This window comes from Siphateles boraxobius, unplaced genomic scaffold (genome assembly GCF_051911475.1).
Source record: "Siphateles boraxobius isolate OS27281-9 unplaced genomic scaffold, OSU_SipBor_1 19, whole genome shotgun sequence".
In the NCBI taxonomy this organism is placed as follows: Eukaryota; Metazoa; Chordata; class Actinopteri; order Cypriniformes; family Leuciscidae; genus Siphateles; species Siphateles boraxobius.
The window spans coordinates 31,689,685-31,714,705 of NW_027508799.1; the positions used below are offsets into that span (position 1 = coordinate 31,689,685).

Below are 25,021 nucleotides of genomic sequence, written 5' to 3' on the forward strand. Positions count from 1 at the left end.
CCAGTATAGTAGCACCTATGTATAGCCTATACACCAAACTTTCCAGTCTTGTACCTAGTTATATTATGAAGACATTTACAGAGGGATTTGTAAATATATTATTCCTAGCCTGATTTATATAACATTTTATTCCAAAAAACATGTCGAAAATCATTTTTTTAAGGCTATTGGCAGTATATTCTGATTTAAAGGATAACAAAAGTAGATATCCCGCTGTAATATTTTTCCCATCTAATATGTAAACACAATGAAAAAATAATTTTGAAACTGTCTTTATCCAATACTCAGATTTCATTTTTTTAAAAATATGCAGATTAGCGCATATTTAATTAGATAATGTTTTTAATTAGATAATGTTCATTTGCATATTTAAACATTCAATTACAGAAAACTTGTAATAAATTTTTTTCTCATCTTAATGTAGGTAGGAGGAGCAGTGAGAGTGTGTTTTAATGGGCTTTACATGGTTGTCCAACATACTTCATGTTCATGCCCTTATAAAGTAATCAACTGGCAAAGTTTCATGGTGATATCTGCTAGTTAAAAAAATACCCTATTCACCTGTATTGTCTCGCCTTAATTAAAACACTGAAGCTTTTAATTCCCTTCCAGCTTTACACGTCTTTCATTCTTGATTCAGGAGAGACGCCCACCTTGCAGAAGCTGTAAAACGTTTGTTTTTCAGTCTATAAGTGCTGTGAAGTAAAGTCTATAAGTGAAGGAGACGAAGCGAGTAGTGTCTCCGCAGGCCAAATCATATATGACTCTGATTAAATGTGAATATAGGTCAGACTTGTTAAGCTGCCCACTTCACCTCATTCTGCGCCATAATCGGCTCTCTGATTCTTGTGTCCCGTGTGCGTGTGTGTGTGTGTGTGTGTGTGTGTGTGTGTGTGTGTGTGTGTGTGTGTGTGTGTGTGTGTGTGTGTGTGTGTGTGTGTGGAGGGATTGCGATGCGATCCGCTGCCGTAATGTTAGATAAAAGCTTTTAAATACTTAGAGCAGGAAAAGCACTGCTGGATAATTCATTCTGATTTCACACTGGAGTTTCTTTGATTCATTTCTAAACTCACTATAACCTATGTAGAATCCTCTGTCATTGTTATGTGTGCTTTTCTCGTGATGTTTAGTCACTGTGCTCTGACAAAGAGCTCAAATAACCAATCCCTCATCAAGCCGTTTTTCTTCGTACAGTTCCTTCAATTGAGGAGCAAATGGTTTCGCTTCTCTATTCTTCTATTTTCCTCAACACTCTCCTAATACTTGTCATCTTTCTTATAAGAGGAATCCAGCCATACGAAACTGATGTCCTCAGACCTGAACTACAGATTTACAGAAAATAAACCGATTTTTGAGCCATATCACCATCTCCAGCACCAGAAATAGAGGACCAGACAGTAAGCAACATGCTTAACACTTCCTCTGTGGACAACAGCTGGAGAAACATACAAACCGTATCTTCATCTTCACAGTTAAGGGATTGTGAGTGATGCTAAATTAAGTACAGTCAAACAGATAAGCACGTCCATTTCCTAAACATTCCCTGAACAGTCAATAAAAAATAATCAATACTTCCTTTCATCAATAGTCTGATTAATCAAAAGGTCCATATTGCATGCAGTAAACAGATTATAAAAAAAAAATTATAGAAAAGTATTGTTATTATTATTGGTACTTTTATACTTTATTTACTTTTTCAGTTCTTTTTTCTACAGCAGATCTCAAAAGGTATACTTATCAATACAAAATTATATAAATAATTATATATATAGTATAATATAAAATAATATAAAAAAATTATAATATATATTTTTTTAAATAAAATAAAAGCATTTGTGACAAGACTGCCAAAATAATGCAAGTTCAACTTCAAACTGTGGCAGCCCGTAGACGAGCAGAAATCTCCCTCAGGGTTTCAGCGTCACACTTTCATCCAGTTGAAAAGGCCACAAACTCCATTTCATACGGTCAGTAGTACTGACAGTCACATGACTTTTCTAGTGTTTACAGACTTTCCGCACCAGACAACAGCTTTTGTTTACCAAGGGAAGGCTAAAAAGTAAAGGTTTAAAGCTTTCATGTGGCCTTCGACATTGGTCAAAACAGTCTTTCTGGCATAATAAATGTTTTACTATGACCAGAAACATTTCCACCACTGTGGTGACCTTGTTTGACACACGTTCATCTATGAACCAGAGCGACAGCCACACCCAAACGGAGAATACAGACCGCATCAGTCGTCTCACTAAATCCCCCACACTGCCTTGAGCTGTTAACACAAACACTAAACAGAGGAAGGAATCCATATATCATCATTTTCATTCACAGTCATTATCAACACCATTTTTATCTTCACATCTGTGCAGCTCTATTATTACAAACATCAGTGACTTGTCTCAACCCAGAGGACTGAAGAACAAATGAATGGCCAATTGCCCATCAGGTTAAAATATCAAGCAAAATGAATTAGGTGACACAACAGAGCTATATGATGATATTGCAAAATATCATATACAGAAAGTAGCTGGATTGCATTTACACCATTCAATGTGGTCAGAATCTGTCCCTAAACCAGCTCTGAAGGTGGTTTCAATCATCTGATAAAATATTTTAAATATAAATAAAATGAAATGTAAAATATATATAAAATTATGTTGAAAAAAAATATTTAAAAATAAAAAAAAAAAATATTGAAAAGTAAAAAAACAAAATAAAATAATTCCTGAGTATCTGAGCATTTGTGTCGAGTGTCTAAAGATATATTTTAGCCTAAAAACACCCTAAAAAAAGGGGGGGAGCGGGGTGGTAATCTAAGGCTATGTTTACACGGAAACGATCTGAAGAGAAAACGCAAAAGCGGCGTTGCCTTATCACTTTTTATTCTGCGTTTAGACTAGCATTATGGGGGGGGGAATCCACGTGCATATGGTGACGCAAAAGTGTGTGAAATTCGATGTAGTATGCACTCCAGGCGGCTAGGTGGCAATGTGAAGCACTGCCACACAACAACAACAATATCTGAGAATATTTTGTACAAATCTGCTGAAAAGACTCTTGTACGTTTATCAGAGCTGCTAGGGCAACTTGAAGGTCCGACGTATGGAAATAATCCGACATGTTGGTTGTTACTTTCCTGTACTGGCGCATGCCTGTGAGGTAAACACGTACGCGACGAGAGCCACCGTGAGCAGATTTGCATTTTTACCCTTTAGACAGGAACACAATGGTTGAGAGTTTTTAAGATATCCACTCTGGAGGGTGGGTAAGCCCCCAAAACGCCATCGGCGTGTAAACGAAAGGCACATCCGATAAAATATTTTTACGTTTTCACCCGGAATCGTTCTCGTTTAAACAGGGCCTAATATGTAGTCACTGTTCAATGCCGAAGTATTTTTTTGCCGCGAGAAATCAATCACTCCTTTACGACTGGCTGACTGCTTATTCACTGAGCTCTCAAGTTGGCTGCTGCAACTTGCGCTCTCTTCACGACTCAACCTCCACGGACAGTTTTTAATGTTTTAGCAGACAATAACTACTAAAGATTTTGCTTTAGTAAAATTTTCGGGACAATCAGGGCCGGATTCGGGACAACATCTTAGATTTCGGGACTGTCCCGAATTTTTCGGACCAGGACACTTAGAGGCCACAAGCTCCCTTTCATATGGTAAATATTGATGGTCACATGACTTTTCTCATGTTAGCTTGCTTTCTACGCCAGACAACATGTTTTTTTCCTAAGGGAAGTCTGAAAGTATTGCATCTTTTGTGTACTTCTATCTGCATTTTAATGTGCTATGAAATAATAATCTGATCAACAAAAACATATAAACAGAAAGTGTAGGGTGATTGCCACAAAAAAATGAAAGAAAAGCGATCAATCTCAAACTAATTATAATACTGTGATGCAACGCACTGTATGAGCCTCAAAATCAGATTTGATTGAGCCAATCAAACTACTCACACAAATGACTGACATGCTATATATCCAATCAGCTGTAAAGTAGAGTGATGTCACTGAAAGGAGAACAGAAAGAGAAAAAAACCTCTGATGAGTGATACAGATTCACTTCACAAACACACACCTGAATCCAGACAAACACACACCACTCGCTTCATAAAGCAGTGCAACACCAAAGGAAAAAGTAGAGTGAGACAGCACTGAACAGCATGTCTGTCTGTCTCTCTCTCTCTCTGTCTCTCTCTCTCTCTGTCTCTCTCTCCCTCTGTCTCTCTCTCTCTCTCTCTCTGTCTCTCTCTCTCTCTCTCTGTCTCTCTCTCTCTCTCTCTCTCTGTCTCTCTCTCTCTGTCTCTCTCTCTCTCTGTCTCTCTCTCTCTCTGTCTCTCTCTCTGTCTCTCTCTCTGTCTCTCTCTCTGTCTCTCTCTCTGTCTCTCTCTCTCTGTCTCTCTCTCTGTCTCTCTCTCTGTCTCTCTCTCTGTCTCTCTCTCTGTCTCTGTCTCTCTGTCTCTGTCTCTCTGTCTCTGTCTCTCTGTCTCTGTCTCTCTGTCTCTGTCTCTCTGTCTCTGTCTCTCTGTCTCTGTCTCTGTCTCTCTCTCTGTCTCTGTCTCTCTCTCTGTCTCTCTCTTTGTCTATGTCTCTGTCTCTCTCTCTGTCTCTGTCTCAGCCCCAGATGGTGGACCACAGCACAAAGTCTTCACAGCGGAGGCCTTGAGACCCGCTGGTGCATGAATCATCAGCGCAAGAAGCCTCCAAACTGAATGAATCTGTGATTATTTTTAAAAAAAGCAATCGTCCATGTTCTTGGACAACAAAACAAGAGACTCTTTACCAAGCCAACGTGGTGCCCAAGTCAGCTCAAATCAAATCCACTACTACTAGTCAGACTCGAGGCTGCTGGTGTGGAACACGGCTGTAACAGGTGAACTCATCAGTCATGTGAAGCGCTCGGCCGTCCATATGTCCAGCAACAGGCCGCACAGCCAGTGTGGTGGTGTGAGGCTGGCGGGCAGCATGTGTTTGGACTGCAACACTGCCAATTACTCGAAGGACAGCTGTCCCGGTTATGGGTCAGAACAAACTATACACTTTCAACGTCAACATGAACCACACTGGAAAAACAAACAGAGCGGCATACTTGCATGCAGACAGACAACAGGTTAAGTAATATAGATTTTTATATTCACTAAAAAAAATTAATTGTGAAGTTGGCCTCAAGAAGCCAATTAATATTACTAAAGTTAGGCTAAATCCCCCAATGCAGTAGAATCTAGACTTGTAATTTTTCTATTGTGACAAAGATGACTCCTGTAAAGGAGGAAGGGAGGCAGAATGAGTGTTTTGTGGTTGGCTGGCAGCTGTAATTTGTGTTATCTGTATATTTTAACTCCAGGCCTTTCCAGAGTGATGATCAGACAGCCGCGTGCTGCTGTTAACCCATCCATGAGCAACAGCGAGAGAGAGGGAAAACATGAAGCATCATCAGTCACGCATCAGCTAGTCTTATTATCACAATGTGATCCGCCCGCTACTGTATGCCCGTTCAGCATTTGTTTGTTTTGGCATTACACGCTCGTTCTGTCAGGAAGAAGTGCAAGTGTCCAGAGCGCAGGCAAAACAGCCGGCTCAAAATGTTTCTGCAGATCGATACGGATCAGAGGACTTTGCTCTGTCCAAACAAGTCACAAAAATACAAACAGAGTGACGTACGGGCATGCAAATTAATAAAAAACAATATACTTACATTTACTGAACACAACAGATGGTAAAAAATGACTAGTTAGTTAGTTAGATAGTTGTATTTCACATGCGATAATGTGTTTCACATAGGGATGTGCCCCAAGCTGAATTCCCAATTCAAAGCCCGTAAAGGGACATGGTTAGGTTAAAGTATAGTAAAGTATAGGTTAAAGGATAGTACATCAGATATCACTTATCATGTGAAGAGAGTAAGGAGAGATGACTGACAGGAGAATGGCAGAAGATTTCTGTCATTAACAAATATCTTATCTTGTAAAATGTGTGATCTATTCGCATCAGCATCTGCCTATACGGCTGTCACAGTTAAAATTATTCACGCTTCGGTTTGTATCACAGTGTAAAAGTCACAAATTCGGTACAGTTTGTGCTATGTTCAGGAGAACCATGTATTATTCACATGCTGTTAGAGACACGGCTTTCTGTGTGTATGCTCCCAATGTGTGCGCCCGTGCGAGTTCTCTTTCGCATCTTCTTGTGCTTGAATGTTTAAATTGGCAAGACTTAGAGTTAATGTTAATTAGACAATAAATTATAAAATTTTGTGATGCATAACGGCCCCGATCGAGACCGTGACAGTCCCATTAACGTTCCTCGGGCCATCAGGCAGTCCTTACTGTTAAGCCCTGCCTTGTGCCTGTCCGAATTAGCATTGAGTGCCTGTTTAAACAGAATGCAGTGTGTGATGTTTCGGTCTCACCTGGGCGATGGCGGCATAAATGACTGGTCAAGTTATAGCATACGGCACTCGCATCGAACAAAGTATTCAAAAAGTGACTGTTTTATCTGTTTTTGACAAACAGTGTTGTAATGTATCGGGAAGCCAGAATGTTCCCAGACAGGAGATTTATATGAGTCTCTATCAAAATATATTAGCGGAACTCTGTCTGCCCGTTTATGCGTTGTTGTTTTTCAACAAGCCATATTATAGATGAATCAGCAGATTTGAGATTAACCGCGATGCAAGTGCATGCCGTACCGTGAGGGTAGAACAGTAGTACGGTTGACTATTTTACCGAGAACTCTTACACTCCTTCTATACACAGAGTACACGTGATTTCGAATTCGAAACCACGCATATTGATATGCCCACAAATTGTATACAATATAATAATGCAGAAGCATTTAAAACATGTTTTCCTCCTATCTCTTCACCGTGTCCCTTTAGGGGCTCCTTAGAATCCGTTATCTCCTTTCCAAAATCGGAATTCGGCTTCGGACACATCCATGTCTAATGATAAATGACACAACTTAGTCTGAAAAGCATCAAATAAAATATGGATAATTTGGATAATTAACTACTTTTTAAATGGTTAGCATAACAATTAGACAGCCCAAAATAATTGTTGTTGTTGTTGTTGTTTATAAAATAATAATAGCTTATTATTATTATTATTATTATATACAAAAATAAAAACATGTATTATGCATATTTTCAAAAAGGCAAAAAAAGGAGGCAGCTGCTTCTGGTATATCTGGGCTAAATATGTAACACTGGGTTTAAGTTTCCAACAAATTCCGAGAGGAACACCACAGTCATCCACAATTGCATTCCGAGGCCGATTTATGTTCAAAACATCTTATTCTTTTCCAAGTTGAGCTGTAAAGAGGAGTGGTGTTAAAAGCATGCCTAATGGACTTCACACACACTCATTTTTTTCCCTTTTGTGGAGAATTTTTCATCCCACATCATCCTAAGCCACTGTCATGCCAGGAGCGACCGGGACATCTGCTTTAGCTTAAGAGAATCAATAACTGCCCCCTTCCAGACTCCTATACGTCATAATATTCCTGAGCTCTCTGGGGCGCAGGAATAATATAACGGGCAAATACAGACATTTCCTGCTGGGTCACTCCAAACAAATCTATCTGATTCAGGATTATGCCTCCATGAAACCCACAGTGTTTGTTTTTCAAACCTTTCCCGAAAGTGGCAGGAAAGAATGAGTCTAAGGTGTATGCAGATGAAAACAAGCTACAGAAATCTCTGCATGTTAAAGCTGACCTCTGAATGATGCACGTGGTTTCAAATTCCACTCAAACTGAGAGATTTGAATGCCTGGTTGTTTTGCCAAGCGCCGTATGCTGTTTATGGATCATGTAGGATTACTGCACAAGGTTGAAGAACGACGCACAGCCTAAGTAAATTGATAACGCTCGTTTTTCCCCTGAGTGACCAAATTTCCTGATTCCATCAGGGAATGAGAGTGTGACAACTCACCCAGGTACTTTTCATAATGTACAATTACAAATTACAATTAAATAGAAACTTAGTCTGCTTTACAAATTTTTTGTGTGTGAAATCCAGTCATTCCAATAGGAATCCACACAATTGTGAGTTTTGGCACGAGGGTGAAAAAGCATCATGTGAATACGCCAGGTTGACCAACAGAAACCTGCTTGGTTTGAAAGTGAATTTATCTTAAACACGCGTTTCTGCAGGCCTAATTTCGACAGTGCCTTCAAATGCAACTAGCTTGACTAATTTATTCATCCTAGCCTTCGTATTAACTGATTTGATAGAGAGGAGCAAATGAAGGCTGAAAAAAAAGTGTCCCAGTTTCTGGCCCGAAGTGGGTCAACAGCAGCCATTTACACCCTATAAACACATCTGTAATTAAATAAAGCTGACAGAAAACACTGTGGAGCCTGACAGGCAAGGTGTGAAGGGTGTAAAAGCTGGCCGATTAATGGAAAAGAGGAAAGAATATATGTGGGGGGGGGGGTGGTCTGTTTTACTCCTCCCCATCACAACAGCAAAGCCTCTTCTGTGCAGGCATTTTCACCTTGCCAGACCTGGTGCATTATGGGAATTAAAGCTTTAGTAAGCTAATGTACTGTGAGTGCACCCAAAACAATGGAGTAAACACACTTGCATAACTAACAGCTGTGGTTGGGCCAGTCTCACAAAGCCAGACCTTTTCCCAGATAGACAGAAAGCCCAACTGTCCCAGAATTCCTCTTGGGCAATGAACTAGAATGCCAAATTAACCTATAGTCCAGTCAGGAAGGCAACTAAAACCAAATACTCCACGTCCAGATGGGAAGATGTGGTTAGTCTCTCCTCTGTAATCCAGTAGGATTTTCCCAGGTAATGCCTGGTAGGGGCCATCCTAAACACAGCTTTCCCTTTGAGGGTATGGGGTGGTCATGGAGCATAATGGTAATGTTCAAAATAAAAATTTGCGTTGAAGAAAATAATATTTTTGTATGCTGTCAATTTTAGTTCTTAGAAAGAAAATCAGAATCAGCTAAAATCTGGAACTGGAATCAACTGTTGCAAATTGCAATCGGTGCATCTCTACTTCTATCTACTTTATTTGTTTACATGCATTGTCAGTCCAAATAAACATTAGCCTCCCACACATTTAGTTATCAGAGTAATATTAATACAAAACTTTGAATATGGCTAAATAAAATATGACACAGCAATTTCGCAGCAGATATAATTGCAGCAAAATAAAGACAATGCTTCCAATTGAGGTGGTCTAAATTTAACAGTTGTTTCAAAGAAAACAAAATACAGTGTGGTTTAGCACCAACTGTTATTTAGAGATGTCAAGCATATGTGACACGCAGCGTGCTCCATTTACATTCAAGTATTTATAGCATCTTTGCTCCAGTGTTAATTTCGTTGACGAAAATAACGACGAAAATTATTCGTCAACGACATTTTTTCACAGACGAAAACGAGACGATAACTAAATAAAACCTAGTTTTGAATGACAAAGACTATGACGAAAATCTATTGACATTTTCGTCAACGAATAAAAACTAGACGCAAATGTTAGATAGTGACGATTTGGGAAGCGATCCGTCAGAACTGATGTCCTGCGTGTGTGGTAGATGCGCACATTTGTAGGCTACTGTAACGTGATCTAGCCTACCCCGCGGTCATAAAACGTTAAAAAATGTGAACGTCTGGGAGAATGAGTAGAGCAGACATATAGATCTCTGAATAAGAGTGACGATGCAAAAAAGAGCTCTATTCGGTGCGGTTTTCTTTGCGCACACACCTAACCCGAAGCGTGCAGTCATGCACAATACACCTACAGCGCGCGAGTAGGCTACTGAATTGAGCTCTCTTTCGTGTCTGAATGGAGAAATACACAACAGTATGTCTAAATGTCCTTTTTGGAGAGTATTCATGTAAACTATGCTGGTTATGTCTTAAACTGTGAGTGTGTCGGATGTGCATCAGTGCAATTGTATCCGCATGTCATTGGACATGATCTGATGTCTTAAAGTAACAGTGGCAATAAACCTAATGCGGTCCGTGTCCTTAATTTTGATCAAGCAACAAAAGAAAAAGAGAAAAGCATTCACTGTTTGTTAATAGCTTTAATAAGGATTAATTATATTTAATTCATACAAATAAATATGTCTGCTTGAAAGAATAAAGAATGATGTGTAAGTAGTTATAAGGAATGAATATATCATTCATTGTAAAGAAGACTGTGTTGTACTTTGGGAAAAGTGGTTTTATTTCATTTTAAGATATTTTTTAAGTAACAGCAGTTAAATCTGTATCTGTATTGCATGTTCAAACTTAAAAATCATTCATATTAATAGGTTAATAGATGTTTTCTCCGGGAGTATATGGGTTTGGAAATTTTAGAGAAATTCTAAATTAATGCATTACAATTGAACTAAACCCATTATATTTTAGTCGACTAAATCTACTGTAGATTTAGTCGACTAAAATGTTGTTGTATTTCGTCGACTAAAACTAGACTAAAACTAAAACAATTCAGATGACTAAAATATGACTAAAACTAAATGGCATTTTAGTCAAAAGACTAAGACTAAAACTAAATCAAAATTTGCTGACAAAATTAACACTGCTTTGCTCATTATGCTAACCCACCACAAAACTCTACCCGAGAGCCCAGACCGGCAGGGAACGAGAGACAAACAATTTAGTGAGCTTCTTTCTTTCTTTCTTTCTTTCTTTAGACAGTGTCATTGTGGACTATCACCTGGAATAATTACCCCTTTGTCATCTTTATAACTAATCTTGTTTTTTTGAAGCAAGATAGTGTACTGTGTTTTAAGGATGGATAAAAGTGTATTCTGAATTGTAATACGCTATAACGTTTTAATTACATTTTTGACAAATACTTCGTAAAATTAATCCACTTTACCCTAAAAACAGAAAGGCTTTTCACACTGTGCTTAACCCCGGGTTAACGTCATTCTAACACCACTTTTAACCCCAGGTAAAAGAACATATCACACTTGTAATTTAGAAGCGGTGTTAGCACCGCTTTTTCCCCCTGGATTAACATTGCGGTGCCAAACTAGTACAGTGTGAAACAATGCTGTGTGAGAATGTGATGTATACTTAGCAACAGACAACCTATCGCGCACTCATGTTTGCGTGCTTTGGACAGTCATGGAAACACTGCACATTGTAGTAAATTTGGTGTTTGAGAGGGAAAACTGTCAAATGCTGACTGAAACCTTTCATTCTTACCTTTATAGTTCAAAAAGTCCATTTAGTAAACACTATAGTACATACGACAATATGAGGACGCGCAATGCTAGAGCTTTTATGTTTTTTATGTTTAGGAATGTACAGTGAGAAACACCAGCTTACAAATACCCAGGGTTAATTGCTAACCTCAGGTAAATTATGAGCAGTGTGAAATGTGAAGCAAGATAACCCAGGATTCCCTTAACCCGGGGTTTAGACCCATGGCTAACCATTTCAAGGGTGAAAAGCCCATTGACTTTGTTTTGATTCATTCTGGTTCTTATCTCTTCTGTACGTGCGGCATAAAACTGTGACACAGCAGAAGTCACGCTGTTACGTTTGAGGCTCCTGTCGTCATTATAAGAGATCTGTCTGCATTTATTGACTGTACATCGTCTCCCAGCGGGTAGGACGAACCCAATTCAGCCGCTTGGCCACACAAAGGAGATCCATTACAGTCGCCCTCGCTGAGTGGCACTTCATTTAAGACTTAATTCACACCCTGAGGGAAGTCAAATAAGGACACCAGGTGGAGAAATACCAGGGGGCGAAGAGCTGCCCCAAATTTGTGGGTCTCCAGCTGATCCAGACTACTTTCCCTAACGGCCAAAAATGATCCCGACACAGATTCTTATGCAACGCCGCTGAGGCAATCTAGCATTGGAATGTGACAAATCGGTGTCATGCAAACATTTTATGACAATATTTCTCTTCAGAATTACAAAGAAAGGCCTCGTTTGTGAAATTAAAGTGTTTAAAGGGCAAAAGAAAGTTTGTGAACACAAAAAAGGGCTTGAAGCAAAGGAGGAAATCCCTGAATGCTCGTAAACTGTGTCGGATGCCGCCATGTGAATGCTAAGCAGACCCCATTCAATCAACGATGAGAAGGAGAAAGGAGAACTTGCCTCTCTGGACGAACTAACTTCAAATAATGAGAAGGGAATGAAAGTGATTTATTGGATTACTTGAAATCCAACAGAATCTCTTTGCATATAAGCAAAGAGCTTCAACAGAGCTAATCATTCAAAAAGGGAATGAATCCCATAAGGAAACACAAGTTAGGGAAACGACACAATTTGCAGTCAGTGAAGGAGTATGTTTGATCAATCAATCATCAATCATTCTATCTATCTATCAATCATCACACCAGCCATACCACAGCAATAAGACACAAGAAACAATGTTACAATTTTACCACTGTGAACTATGAACTATGTATTTTTTTAATAACCATTTTTAATGTGCTACATGTGGTTATTGGCTTCGCAGAATAGATTAACCACATCTGAAGCCAAACAAAATTCAGAGTCAAAACCATCCGCTTTATAAAATGGTATTAAAACCCATGAATATATGGTTTCACGTGATATCATGTTTAAGATATTTACTCTCTCCCAAACCACAAAATAAATGAAATCTCAAAAACCTGAAGTGCATTTATTCATGCAAAACAGGGTTCTGTGGTATCTTCCAATCAGTAACGTACATAAACCAAAGCAATTGCACAAGTTGCTAAGTCTCGAATCAATAAGGTCAATATGGGTCACGTGGAAAGGAAGAGATGCATTAACAATCAGCGGGGTGTTAATTAGCCCTGCTGTCTACTTGTAAGAAGATGTGCATTAAGTATAGGTGGGAAAAAGGGGGTTGCGCTCACATAGCATCCCTGAGAGGGAGTATTACCCTCGTCCTGGCCTTACTATGGGGTAAAGTGATCTAGATATATCAAGTCCATGAGAAACTATGGCAGCTAGTCTAAGCGAGATACATTAAAGCAGAGAATTTGGTGCGGTTGCCTTGACAGCAGCAGTCAGGCGAGGACTTGAATGCTGTATCGCACCGCCTGACAGCTTAGATAACAGCTAATGGCCTCTCAGGTCCACTTTCAGTTCGTTTTCCCCACGGACAGAGCGGAGAAAATCTGTCGAGACATGAACATGTGTGCAAATGTCTGGAACGAAATATCTAAAAAAAAACTTGTCCAATCTGTTTCAATTGGAATAGAAGGAAAGACTGATCGCCTGTTAAAGGAATAGTTCACTCAAAAATAGAGATTTTGACTAGGAATATATACAGCACAAGTCATATGGACAATTTTTTAATGCTTTTTTTGTCCTTTTTGGAGCTTGTCAGACATTGGCAAACTTTCATGAACTTGTGCTGTAGGTGGACAACATCATGGAACAAATAATGCCAATTTAAATTTTTGGGTGAACTATTCCATTAACATCAGACATCGCATATTATCATACATCACCTACACCCACGCAAAAACAGAACACGCATACATATCATTTGACATAAGCCAAAATTACAACATAATGACACCCCAGCACCTCTGTAGCCCATGTTTATGGCACATCGTCTCTCATAAGCGGTTTAACACCAAGGTCAGGGTGAGCAGAGATCACAAAACCATCAGAACGGAGAAAGAACAACCAGTGGGATACAGGAAACTCCAGGCGTCAGCCGTGAGGAAAGCGACTTAATGAGGAGCAACTCAGTGGGTTTGAAGAAGAACACGGAAGAGCTGGAGAAAGCTCGACATCCCGCATCTACACATATGTTTGGTTTGCAAGGACGCCGCCAGGTTTAAAGGCACCTCTGGATATACAACTGGATTTATCATCCTCGAACACACTCTCATACTGAGTGCAGACAACAAAAGTCTTAAACAACAAAGAGAACACAGCATGTTGAATTCTAGATGAACCGATAGTGTGAATTTGGGGAGGGACTACCTGTTTGGCCAAACAATGACAAATGGGGGAGCAAAAGAAGCAGAAAGATATGTAAAAGAAGTATATGAATACGGCCGTGCTTCAAAAAAAAAAAAAAGAATCATAAAAGTGATTAAAATTGCTTTATTAAAAGTCTCCTGAAGGCATATGATTTTACTAATGATTAATTTTTCAATCGATTAACACAGATTATTTTTCGATTAATCGTATAATTTATATGATTCAGTTTGGAACAACAAGAGGGTGAGTAAATGATGCCACTACTTTCATTTTCGGTGATCTAGTCCTTAAACAGATGTCTGTGAAAGATATATCTATAGCGCTGTCTGAGCCAGACACCAGCAGCTCTCATACCCGCCAAAAGCACAGATAACGAACATCCTTCTCTTTACATTCATCTCTCCCTCATGCATGATCCCTATTCTCACAGAAGCCTTTAACCTGCATTAATGAGGCATTCAGCAGCACACTTAATTACATCCACGTTCCAGCCACCAATTGCATATTAATAATCCCCCTGTTTGCGTGCACCCTGAACAGGAGGTCAAAGGTCAGTGGGATTATGAGGTCGGGGGATTGTGCCTAGTTTAGGATCAATAACGGGATTTGTGCAAAGAGCTAGGCTTCGGTTTCAAAGGATGGGGGATTTTGGTTTTTCAGAAAGGATCTTGTCTTTGTGAGTCAGTTCCTTTCCTTATATTGCATATGTATCCATAACCGCAGTTCAGCTCATTAGCTTCCATTTTATAAAGCCTAATAGACCTTAGTCAGGTAGATGGCATATTTTCAATTGGTGGAAATAAAAACAAGGTTGATGGATGTTGCTTAAAAGCTAAAGTAAAAAAAGACTAGAGTCTCTAGGCTCATACTGCTTCTAAAAGGAGTCGTATAAGGATTTTTGACATTTTCAACCTTCATTAGTGCGATGTTGCTGTTTGAGCATGAAAAAGGTCTGCAAATATATAAAGCAAAAAGTCACTCCAAAAGGAGTTATTCTCTGTATCAGCACTGTTTTTGAACTCGCTGAAATGCCTCCATTGTAGTCTTGAGTTTTCTTCCAGGAACGTACACATCAAAATATTCCTCATTTAAATAATTCCCACCCAATGTATACATTAAAAAGGGGCGGGGCCTGGTTGAGTTGAGTCAGTAGTGTTGAAACTTGCGGTTGTGGCAGGGATTCCCAAAGTGTGGTACGCGAGCTGCCCCCAGGGGGTGCACGAGAGGAAAAATGTAATGGCGGTCTGTTTTTTTAAGTGGGATTTTTCCATACAATAAAATAAAAAAAACATGAACAGTAAACAGTAAACATTTCCTTTGTAATCGCTTTTATTTTAAATAAAAAGACTATAATTTATTAGTTTTTGATAGAGACGTAGAAGACAGCTGCTGTCTTCTACGCACTGCTCTGCACTGCAACCGCTAGGCTATAGCCTATGTCACGTGATCAACTTCTCTAAATTCAAATGTGCTTTCGCCCGTTGGCTGGCGCTGAGCCAGTGCTGTCATATATCACAACTATTGAGTGTTTTCAACCACATAATGTTCATTTTAGGTTTCAGACATTTAAATGCACATAAGTACTAGCAAAACAATGATTTTGATATTGCTGATTTCTATGGAAGCGGCAATAATAATCATTTTCATTATAATAAGACGACACGTTTTATTCATATCAGATACACATTGTGTAAGTAGCTTCACATTTTACCCTATTCTTCTCCCAGTTCACCGGCCACTTACTTTCATGCATTTCGTGAGAAGTGGAGGAATTGACGTGTTGTAAATCCAACAGATCCGATTCTCTGAACTGTGGCACAAACTAATATGGCGCCGCCCTTCAGGCATACAGCTCAACTAACGTGATCGTTATAAAGGTGTTTAAACAACAAAACACATCCACTTGCACATATTTGACAATGGAAGATCAGTGTTTCATGCTATAGCTAATACATTTGTGAATATTTTTGATAAAAAAGGAAAAATTACATAAAAGCAGATCATCATTCATTCAGCACTGTGTTGTGGTTGCGCTGTCACGTGACAAGCAATCACGCGTCACAATGGAAACATTAAAGTGACAAGTTCTAAATAACAGTCGCCTTGAAAAACTCACGCTGGGGGGTCAGTTACAATATTTTAAACTTACGTGTGAAAAGGTTAAAAGTGGAAGCTTGTGCGTAGCTTTGTTGCATTATATTGAAACTTTGTTGATGTAGTTATTGTCATGCGTGTTCTGGTTATTTGCGCATGATTAAACATGACCGTTTATATGGCGATAAAACAAAGCTTTGTTGCGTTTTTTTTTTTATTGAGGATTGGGGGTGCGCCAACCTGGTTGGGACATATACCCCTTTTCCACCAAAAAAGAACGGGTTCGGAACTGGTGCTGGTTCAAAGTTAGTTCGGAGTTGGTTCAACTTGCGAACCTTCTCAGAACCGGTTTGTTTTCCCACTGACTAGAGCGCCCAGCGAACGACGTCGTTACGTCACTGTGTACGTCGCCATACAGAAACGCTAGCAAGTACATTATTTTGGGATTATCTCTAACTTGTGTTCCATGAAGGCTTTAAAAACAATTGAAATAAGTAAGTCTTTTAATCTTTTCCTTTGATATGTAATCATTTCTGATTAGTTATGTACCTCTGTCTTGTGTCTTTTTTTCTTTCCGTTTATTTGTTCTATATTTTGACTGTTTTCTTCTTTGCTTACATAATGTTTTCAATAAAAAAATAAAATTTAAAAAAAGCTAGAAACGCTTGCGCCAACTTCAAGCATAATAATTACAATGGTGGACTACATCGTGTTTCTGCAAATGTTTCTCCTGGCTTTGCGGTCATAAAATATGTTTAGGACACATCTAAACCCGCCTCCAGCCCCGCCGTAAGCATGACACGGTGGTAAAAGAACGGTTCTCTGGTTCTAGTCCAGCAAAGAGTTGGTGCCGCTTTGGAACCAGTTTTCCTGGCCGAGAACCGGTTCTTTGGCTGTCGAAACACAAAGAACCGGTTCGCGAGTAGGCACCGGCTCCGAACCGGCTCTCAAAATGCTTTGGTGGAAAAGGGGTAATAGTAGGCGCAGGAAAAAAGTTTGGGAACCGCTGGGTTATGGAAAGGAGTGCAACCTTTTCTAAACACACTCAAAGCACTTCACCAATCACAACACATGGATCCAGCCAACCAATCAGAGCACAGTGTGCTTTTCTGAAGGAGGGGCTTTATTGAGACAAGAACTAAACAGATTGTTACTGACAGACTGGGAAGAGAGGTGCTGCAACAATGTAAAATATGTGAAAAAATGTGTTCTTAAAAGTACCGAGCCAAAAACAAACCCCACAAACAAATTCAAGACTTTGGAAAAGAGAATAATAGGTCCCCTTTAAATTTCACAGGAAAACCTAGGCTAAATTCCAGAACATTAGAAGGAAAAAATTGGAATAAAAGTGTATGTTTTCCACTAGCTAATCCCACAGAAGCTGTGTGTTGGATGTGCTAGTATGTAGCATGAATGCATGTTATTCCAGACCCAGCATGCTCCCCCATCTGGAGCCTGAGTCATGATAGAAATGGGATATAGTGTCCTGGACTCCCTGCGGGTCTTTCTGAATTACTGTCAACTCTTTTGGGGGTGTGGCCCCAAGGCAATTACATGTGATGAGGTGTTGAGGAGCCACGCCCACTCAGATCCCTTGGCTCAGGTCATTACAGAATATTTTCTATAATGAAGGAATGGCTCGCTGCACTTCCACAACAACATCCAAATCCCACAGGGAATCACGTAGGGTGGCCACTTACCCTGGACGCCCCACTTCCACACAGCACTAACCCACATCGCCTGCTCCACTCTCTCAGGGGGATTGGATATTATAGAAAACAATGGCTAGCCCGAGGCCGAACACATACACATCCATGAAAACACACACCAGAACATCCCAGTCAAAGCTCTTCTGGGCTCACTGAGCATTCAAGGGCACTTTAGACAGCACCTCTCTGTTGGCTCTGTTCCAAATCATTCACTATTCACTGGGCTCAACTCAAAAAAAGAAAAGTGATATTAAACACTGCTAAAGAAAATGGGTCACACTTTAGATTAGGGGCCAACTATCACTATTAACTAACTATTTACTATGACTTTTGCCTTAATAAACTCGTAATTACTGCTTATTAATAGTTAGTAAGGTAGTTGTTAAGTTTAGGTATTGGGTAGGATTAAAGGATGTAGAACATCATGGTCATGCAGAATAAGGCATAAGTACTAATAAACAGTCAATATCCTAGTAATATGCATAATAATAAGCAACTGGTTCATAGTGAGATATGGACCCTAAACTAAAGTGTTACCAGAACATTTGTATTATTTTGGGGACTATTAGGACTTTTTTGCATTTCCACCTCCAAAATTCCTGTAATGAAAAAAGTTAACATACTACAGCAATCAAAATTAACCAGCCTGGACTTTTTTCCAGCATTCATTAAATTCTGCACAACAAAAGTATATAACATATAGATATTTTAAATTTAAGTAAAGTATTTGTTTAACAGACATTGTTCTGCACTATGAGAATTTGGATAGGGGGAATGTTAATATTTGTTATTACTATCAATACATACATATATATATATATATATATATATATATATATGTTAATATTTGTTATTACTATCAATACATACATATATATATATATATATATATATATAGTTTTTTTTATATTGCAATTTAATTACAACTAAGATGCACTTGTTGTATATAATATTTACTCAAACTTCACAATTCACACAAAATGTAGTATATTTTTATTCTTTATTCTTACTTTTTATTTTCATACTTTTCATTATAGGATGAATTACGATCCAGACATGTTCTTGAAAGTCAGAAAAATGACTAGAGCATGAAAAACAGTTATTCACACATAAATCTAAGCATTTAAGCAAAAGAAAAATTAGACGTGCACCGTGATGCCTAACAGAAAACATATCAGCTTCAACAATGGTGTGGATCTTTTTAAAAATCAAATGAGGGGGCACAGGGTTTTTTTTAGCAATTCTAAAAATTGCTAAAACTAGGCAGTCTGATTCATAGAAAATATCCACAGAAGCTTAAATAGTTTTAAAAGTTAGTCATATTCCACCCTCTATCTATTTCAGGCTTGCAGTTAATCACATTTGTCTTGCGAAATGAAGACACCAAAGGAAGAAATGCACACAAAAAAAAAGGTTCCGACAAAAATATGGGTATTTCCACCCATTCAGCGTCTGCGTCTGTTTCCTCAAATGCCACGGCTGTCAAAAACAACATTAGGGCAAAAAAGATCATCTCATAGTTCCGGTTAGCAGGTAAAAAAAAACCTTGAAGGAGGGCCATTGAGACTCTTATGGCTTTGCCTTGATTTAATTAGCAGTAATTAATCCAATTGCGGGCTAATTGGCGTCTTATTGCAGTGACTGTGGGGGTTCATTCATATTTCATCAGTGGCCAAGAGTCATTCTTCATTACTCGACATAAAAGCACCACTCGCCAATTAAACACTAAAACATGGATTTTGTTTCTGGAAAAAGATCAAAAGCAAAAAGTACGAAGCCACTGGATATAAAATCCAAAATCCCTGTTGGGAGGAGAGTCCCACTTTAAAGTAACGGACGTAGCAAAATGACAAAATCCTCAGAGAAATCACTATAACCCAAGACAAGATACATGAAGAGAAAACATTTGGCCTCACTCGAACAAGCATTATTTGCCCACAGATTTGGGTCTCATTGCTCAGCTTTGAATACGTTTATCACACTGATGAATTCCTTCAACCAGCTGGCAAATAACCAACAGGACACAGATAGCCTGGTGACTAAACTTGATAACTAACCTCCCTTAAGGCACAATCTAACATATCAGATTAAAATCAAATGATCATTATCATCACTCAAGAGAATTGAATGGCATGAAATGACAGAGAAAGTCCAATCATTTTACAGCTTCTCTGGAGCTGTCTCCTTCACAGTTTCAAAGTACAGATAGACTGATACCAATACTTTATTTTATTTTACTTAATCAGTTAAAGAATTACATATCCATGCAGACACTTGCCTTGATTCTCAATGCATACCCATTTAAGCCTGTTTTATGCTTCTGCGTCGAATCGACGGCGTACCCCCGCAGACCCCTCTGCGTCGCCGCGAACCCCTCCGCCGTAGCTCGACGTGCACCTCCAAAAAATTTTAACTACGGGTCGAGGCGACGCAGACCACAAGGGCTGTGATTGGTCAGATGCACCACGATGCAACTCAACCTGACGCAGAACCATAAAACGGCCACGACGCCGTAGGAGTGACGGCGTAGCTAAGCCGTGGAGTTGACGCAGAAGCATAATGATGCCTTTAAGCTTTGCTTACAAGAGAAAAAAAATAATACATCCATCCTTATCATCAACAACAACATGAAGTGCATTAAATATTACGTCAAGGTTTCCCTGGGGTTCACGATGGAACTGCAGTGGGTTTGTGAGTTTAATGAAAAGAGAATTAAATCACACAATTTGTTTTAAAAAATAACAAATCAAAGTAAAACATAAAAAGGTATTATTATTTGTTTACCTGCCTGTCATGTGACCATTAGAACCATGAACTTAATTTTATTATTTAATTTTATTATTTTATTAACTTAAAATCTCAGGGCGTACTTCAGCTGACAAAAAAAAAGTTGGGGAATCCCTGCATTGCATATAAATATGAAATAAATATGTACATTTTAATGTGTTTGAAAGACAAATGACTCACTGAGTGATAATTAAAATAATAATCAATGTGTTTGTCACGAGCTGATTAGATGCAATGTTGAGAAAACACTCAAAAGATTTCTGTAAATCCAGTGATTAAAAACTGTGTGGGTCTCAGTTTTCAGTGGCTGGCCTGCGTGTGCATGTGCAATTCCACAAACATGGAAGACCTTCTGAACGTATACAAGCAGTAGACTTTTTTTTAGAAAGGACAATTTGAAAGAAAAAAGAAAGGAGAATCAATGATTTTATCTGCCATTGTGAGGATAAAATGTAGTCATGTAATCAAAAAAGTAACTGTATGAGTACGAGCATTTTAAAACGTAATTTAATCTAATTCTTTTTTTTTTTACAATATTAATTTTTGGAATCTGATGACATGTAATCTGAATTACGTAATCAGATTCCAAAAGTTAATAGATTGTAAAAAAAAAAAAAACAGTGCTTATTACCCAGCACTATGCAATCTATACTTCTCTTTATATAACTATCTTCATCAAGATTGTCAATGGAGCAAACCCTTATTTGACCTAATCTCACCAATACAGTGAGCATGCATTACTTGATATGCTATATAAAACGCAGAAATCTCAGCAGAGCAATAGGCTACTTCACGAAACTCAAATCATGCTGCCATAATTGTCATAGGATAACACATGATTCATTTCACATATGTTCTAACTTGAATGACAGCACAGACCACACATTCACATTCTCAGAGTTGTTGTATTGCACTCACAAGAGTCTGAATTGTTAAATAGAAGTGTAAATGGTGAACACGTTAAATCTAGCAGAGGAAATGCAATATACAGGACATGACTACTGTATGATCAAAAGCGTTCATTTCCACTCAACAACACACTGCGTTAAACAACATAAAATCAGTTAACCTACTCAAGGAAAGTAGCGAAGCACTTGTTTCTTTACCCAACATGTATAAATAAAAGCAGTAAACAAAGCACGCAGACTCCGCATCAGAAACAAAAACAAACAAACAAACAGTGTATGTGGTACACTGATTCAATAGTAACAGATGCTCAGAGTCGCGTGAAGAATTACACAGCAAACTTACCGACTCCGTATTTCTCGTGTTCTGTAGGAATCCACATATTCATTGTGTTTGTTTTGAAAAAAACGTATGAAACAGTGCAATTTGCAGTATTGGCGTTAAATCACACATTTCTCCAGTTTCGCATCATCCTCTCGCGCAGTCATTGTTCAGACCGCTCGAGCGAACTGCGCTGCACGAGATGAGAACGCGGCGGCGCGCTTTTCTATAAACCAGTGCGCGGCCACTGTGGCACTCGGTAGCATGATGGGAAACGTAGTTTCGTGACGTGCGCGGAACACAACAGTGGTGATGTCATTATAGCTGATAGGTTTAATGATTTAAAAGTCATAGGTTTTAAACAAAATTAAATATTTAATTATTGTATGACCTATGTTTTCTTTTTTTATATATTTAAAATTTAAATGTGTAAAATGTAAAATGTATTTATTTATTTGTGTTTTTATTTCATGAGAACAATGTAATTACACCGTAATCAGTAAGTGAGGTTCCAGACAGTATTTATGATGTTTACCTTTTTTATTTTGTGTTTTATGAAATATTTTATGTTATTTATTACTTTGTATATCTATATGTATGTATAGACTACATTTTTATTGTATTGAATTGAATTGTAGGGGTTTTGTCATGAACTTTTAATTGTTTTTATCTGAATTAAACCTTTTTTATACAGCATTCATTTAATAAATAAATAAATAAATAAATAGTAAAAATAATCAGACTTTTCAAACAGGTTTACCACATTTTCATACCACCCCTTGCACACATTCAAAGACATCAAGAACCTGGCATAATTGAAAAATCTCTTTACAGGCTCAGCAAAAATAATTCATAATTTGTTGCCTGCACACATGATGCAAGACAATATGCAAAATAAAATGCATAATGTCTTTAATGTCTCCATCCACAAGAGAGGTGTAATCTCACTTATACAGACACATATTCAGTCATAACCTTTCTCTCATACAGAGTATTGTCTGTATTATGAATGTGTGTGCATGAGAGAGAAAGGGTTTTGGTAAATGAGCACTGAGTCTGATGTAGATTTTATCTGAATTTCCAATCTAATAATCTGCACTAATCCAATGTTGCAACCTGCTTCTGTTTCCTGTATGAAAAATCTAAGTGTACAGAGCATCAGGAAATGAGTCAACTGATCTTTTCAGAAAGGCAGATACATACATTGAGAATGAAATTCAGTCTTGCTTGGAAAAAAAGAATTGTAAATCGATAACAGCTCAGGATGTACAGCATCTATCATCACATAACAGCTGTTATGGAAAGATGGAAGGATAAAAGGTCATCGATGGTCAGTCAATGACAGTGTTTTTAATGCTGTATGTTCTTTGTCACTGCCAAGGTGGAAATGCCTTCTTTGGTTATATCCAGCTCACTGTAAACAAATCAACCAGTCCAATACTAACACAACCCCAGTCACATATTTAGTAACATACATTAATTCCACATATAAGGGCAAGATTAAAAACATGAGAAGTGCTGGTTAAACCATTGATATAAGACACAAAAAGGGAAAAAAGAGAATAAAATAGGATGAGAGTGAGGACAAAGGCTTTGTGTGAAGGTGTTAGAGTCCAGGGCTTTTACAATTGTTTTTTGATGCCACAAACCCCCAAATACGATCATCCTTTAAAAGGCATATATATTTTCATGCAATAAGACTCAATTGTAAATGAGTAAAATATTATTTGGAAAATAATTAGATAGTTTCTATTACTTTATATTATTATGTATTTTATGTCACTATTGTACTATACTGTTAGGTGTATTATTTATTCAAATAATGTATTTCGTTTAGAGAATAATATTTTTAATATAAAAAATATTATTCTCTAAACTTTTCACTTACAATGGTTGAAGGATTCATCGACTCACTCATAAAGACAGTCACTTACTTTTCCCTGAATGAATCATTGCTTCGAACAAATCGGTTGAGTGAATGATTCAATGACTCTTTCTTAAAGATGGGCTGCATTCAAAATCCAATACTTCCCAACTATAGTATGCGAAAAACAATACGGCAACAAAGTAGCATGTCCGAATACATCGTTTTTGAAAAACAGTATGTTGAAAAGTACCCGGATGACCTACTAGTGACTACATCCGCCGAGATTCTGGAGAGCGCATTCGATGGACATGAAGCCACAGGAGAGGATTTGTGAATGGCAGAAAGCGACGCAACTGTAACATATTACGTAGGTCAAATGACAGTGACAACATGGCGAATGAAGTACATACACATTTTATTCATTCTTATATTCATACTATATAGAATATACTTTTTTTTTTAAATCGGCAATAAGTTTCAAACCAAATGTAGTACCTACTTTACAGTATGCAATTTCGGATGTTCACTTGCTTTCATTCTTGAATGAATCAGGGCTTGATAGGTTGATTATATGATTTAATGCATCACTGATTAAAACACTTCTGCTGGCATAACAATGCAACCTACACAAAGACTCACTGAAAAATGAATCCCAACCATTAATGCACAGACGGACACAAACACAGAAAAGCAGCTTAGCCAATCAAATTCAAGGAGAGAAATTACATGTTGTATAAAATATAAATGTGCCCCACAGAACAACTGTGACATGATAGGTGTTACGTGTGGGTTTTTGTTGTGTCTTGTATATCACGTTATCCCTTGTTTGTCATGTGATCCTGCCATGTGTCTTGTCTTTTGTTTGTTGTTGCTCAGTGTCCACAGGTGTTCCTCATCTACGTTTATTAGTCTCCCCAGGTGTTTCTTATTAACCACGCCCCCTTGTTATCTTGTTTAGCTTGTTTGTCTGTGTATTTAAACCCCAGTTGTTGGCTGTCGGTTGTTGTTTTATGTTACTCCTGTCCTGTTCTGAGTTCCCTGGATTTCCTGTTTTTGTATTTGGTTAATTAAATGTGCTTGCGATTGGATTCACTCTCCGTTTCATTCCTGACTGGATGTAACAATTGGTGTGTAGCCTTGTTTCTGAATCCTCAAATACACGGTCAAAGTTGGACTGAGATACCTGGAGTGCTCGTATTGGCCGTGTGGACAATGATAAAGGATGTTTCTATTGGTCTGAAAGCAGAGATTGTGCGTCTTTGTCACAGTCAGAAGAGACCACCATGCAATCCAAGAAACAGAGTCTGACCAGCCGTGCATACTAAACACATGAGGAGCTTTAAAGTCTGCTCCTGTCTCAGCAGGACTCGCTCTCTCGCACAGCAACATTACAAGTGTCCTACACCA

General features: G+C 38.3%; 1 protein-coding gene across 2 annotated transcripts in view; it reads right to left on the bottom strand.

The window, feature by feature from the left end:
• dock4b (dedicator of cytokinesis 4b) overlaps positions 1-21,950 on the bottom strand; it is a 107,255-nt gene extending 85,305 nt beyond the window's left edge. For both annotated transcript variants that reach the window (XM_077235020.1, XM_077235019.1), the window contains exon 1: positions 21,772-21,950. In XM_077235020.1, coding sequence (XP_077091135.1) covers positions 21,772-21,814 — 43 coding nt within the window. In that variant the 5' untranslated portion in view covers positions 21,815-21,950. The remainder of the gene's footprint in view (positions 1-21,771) is intronic.
• Positions 21,951-25,021: the final 3,071 nt, after the last annotated feature.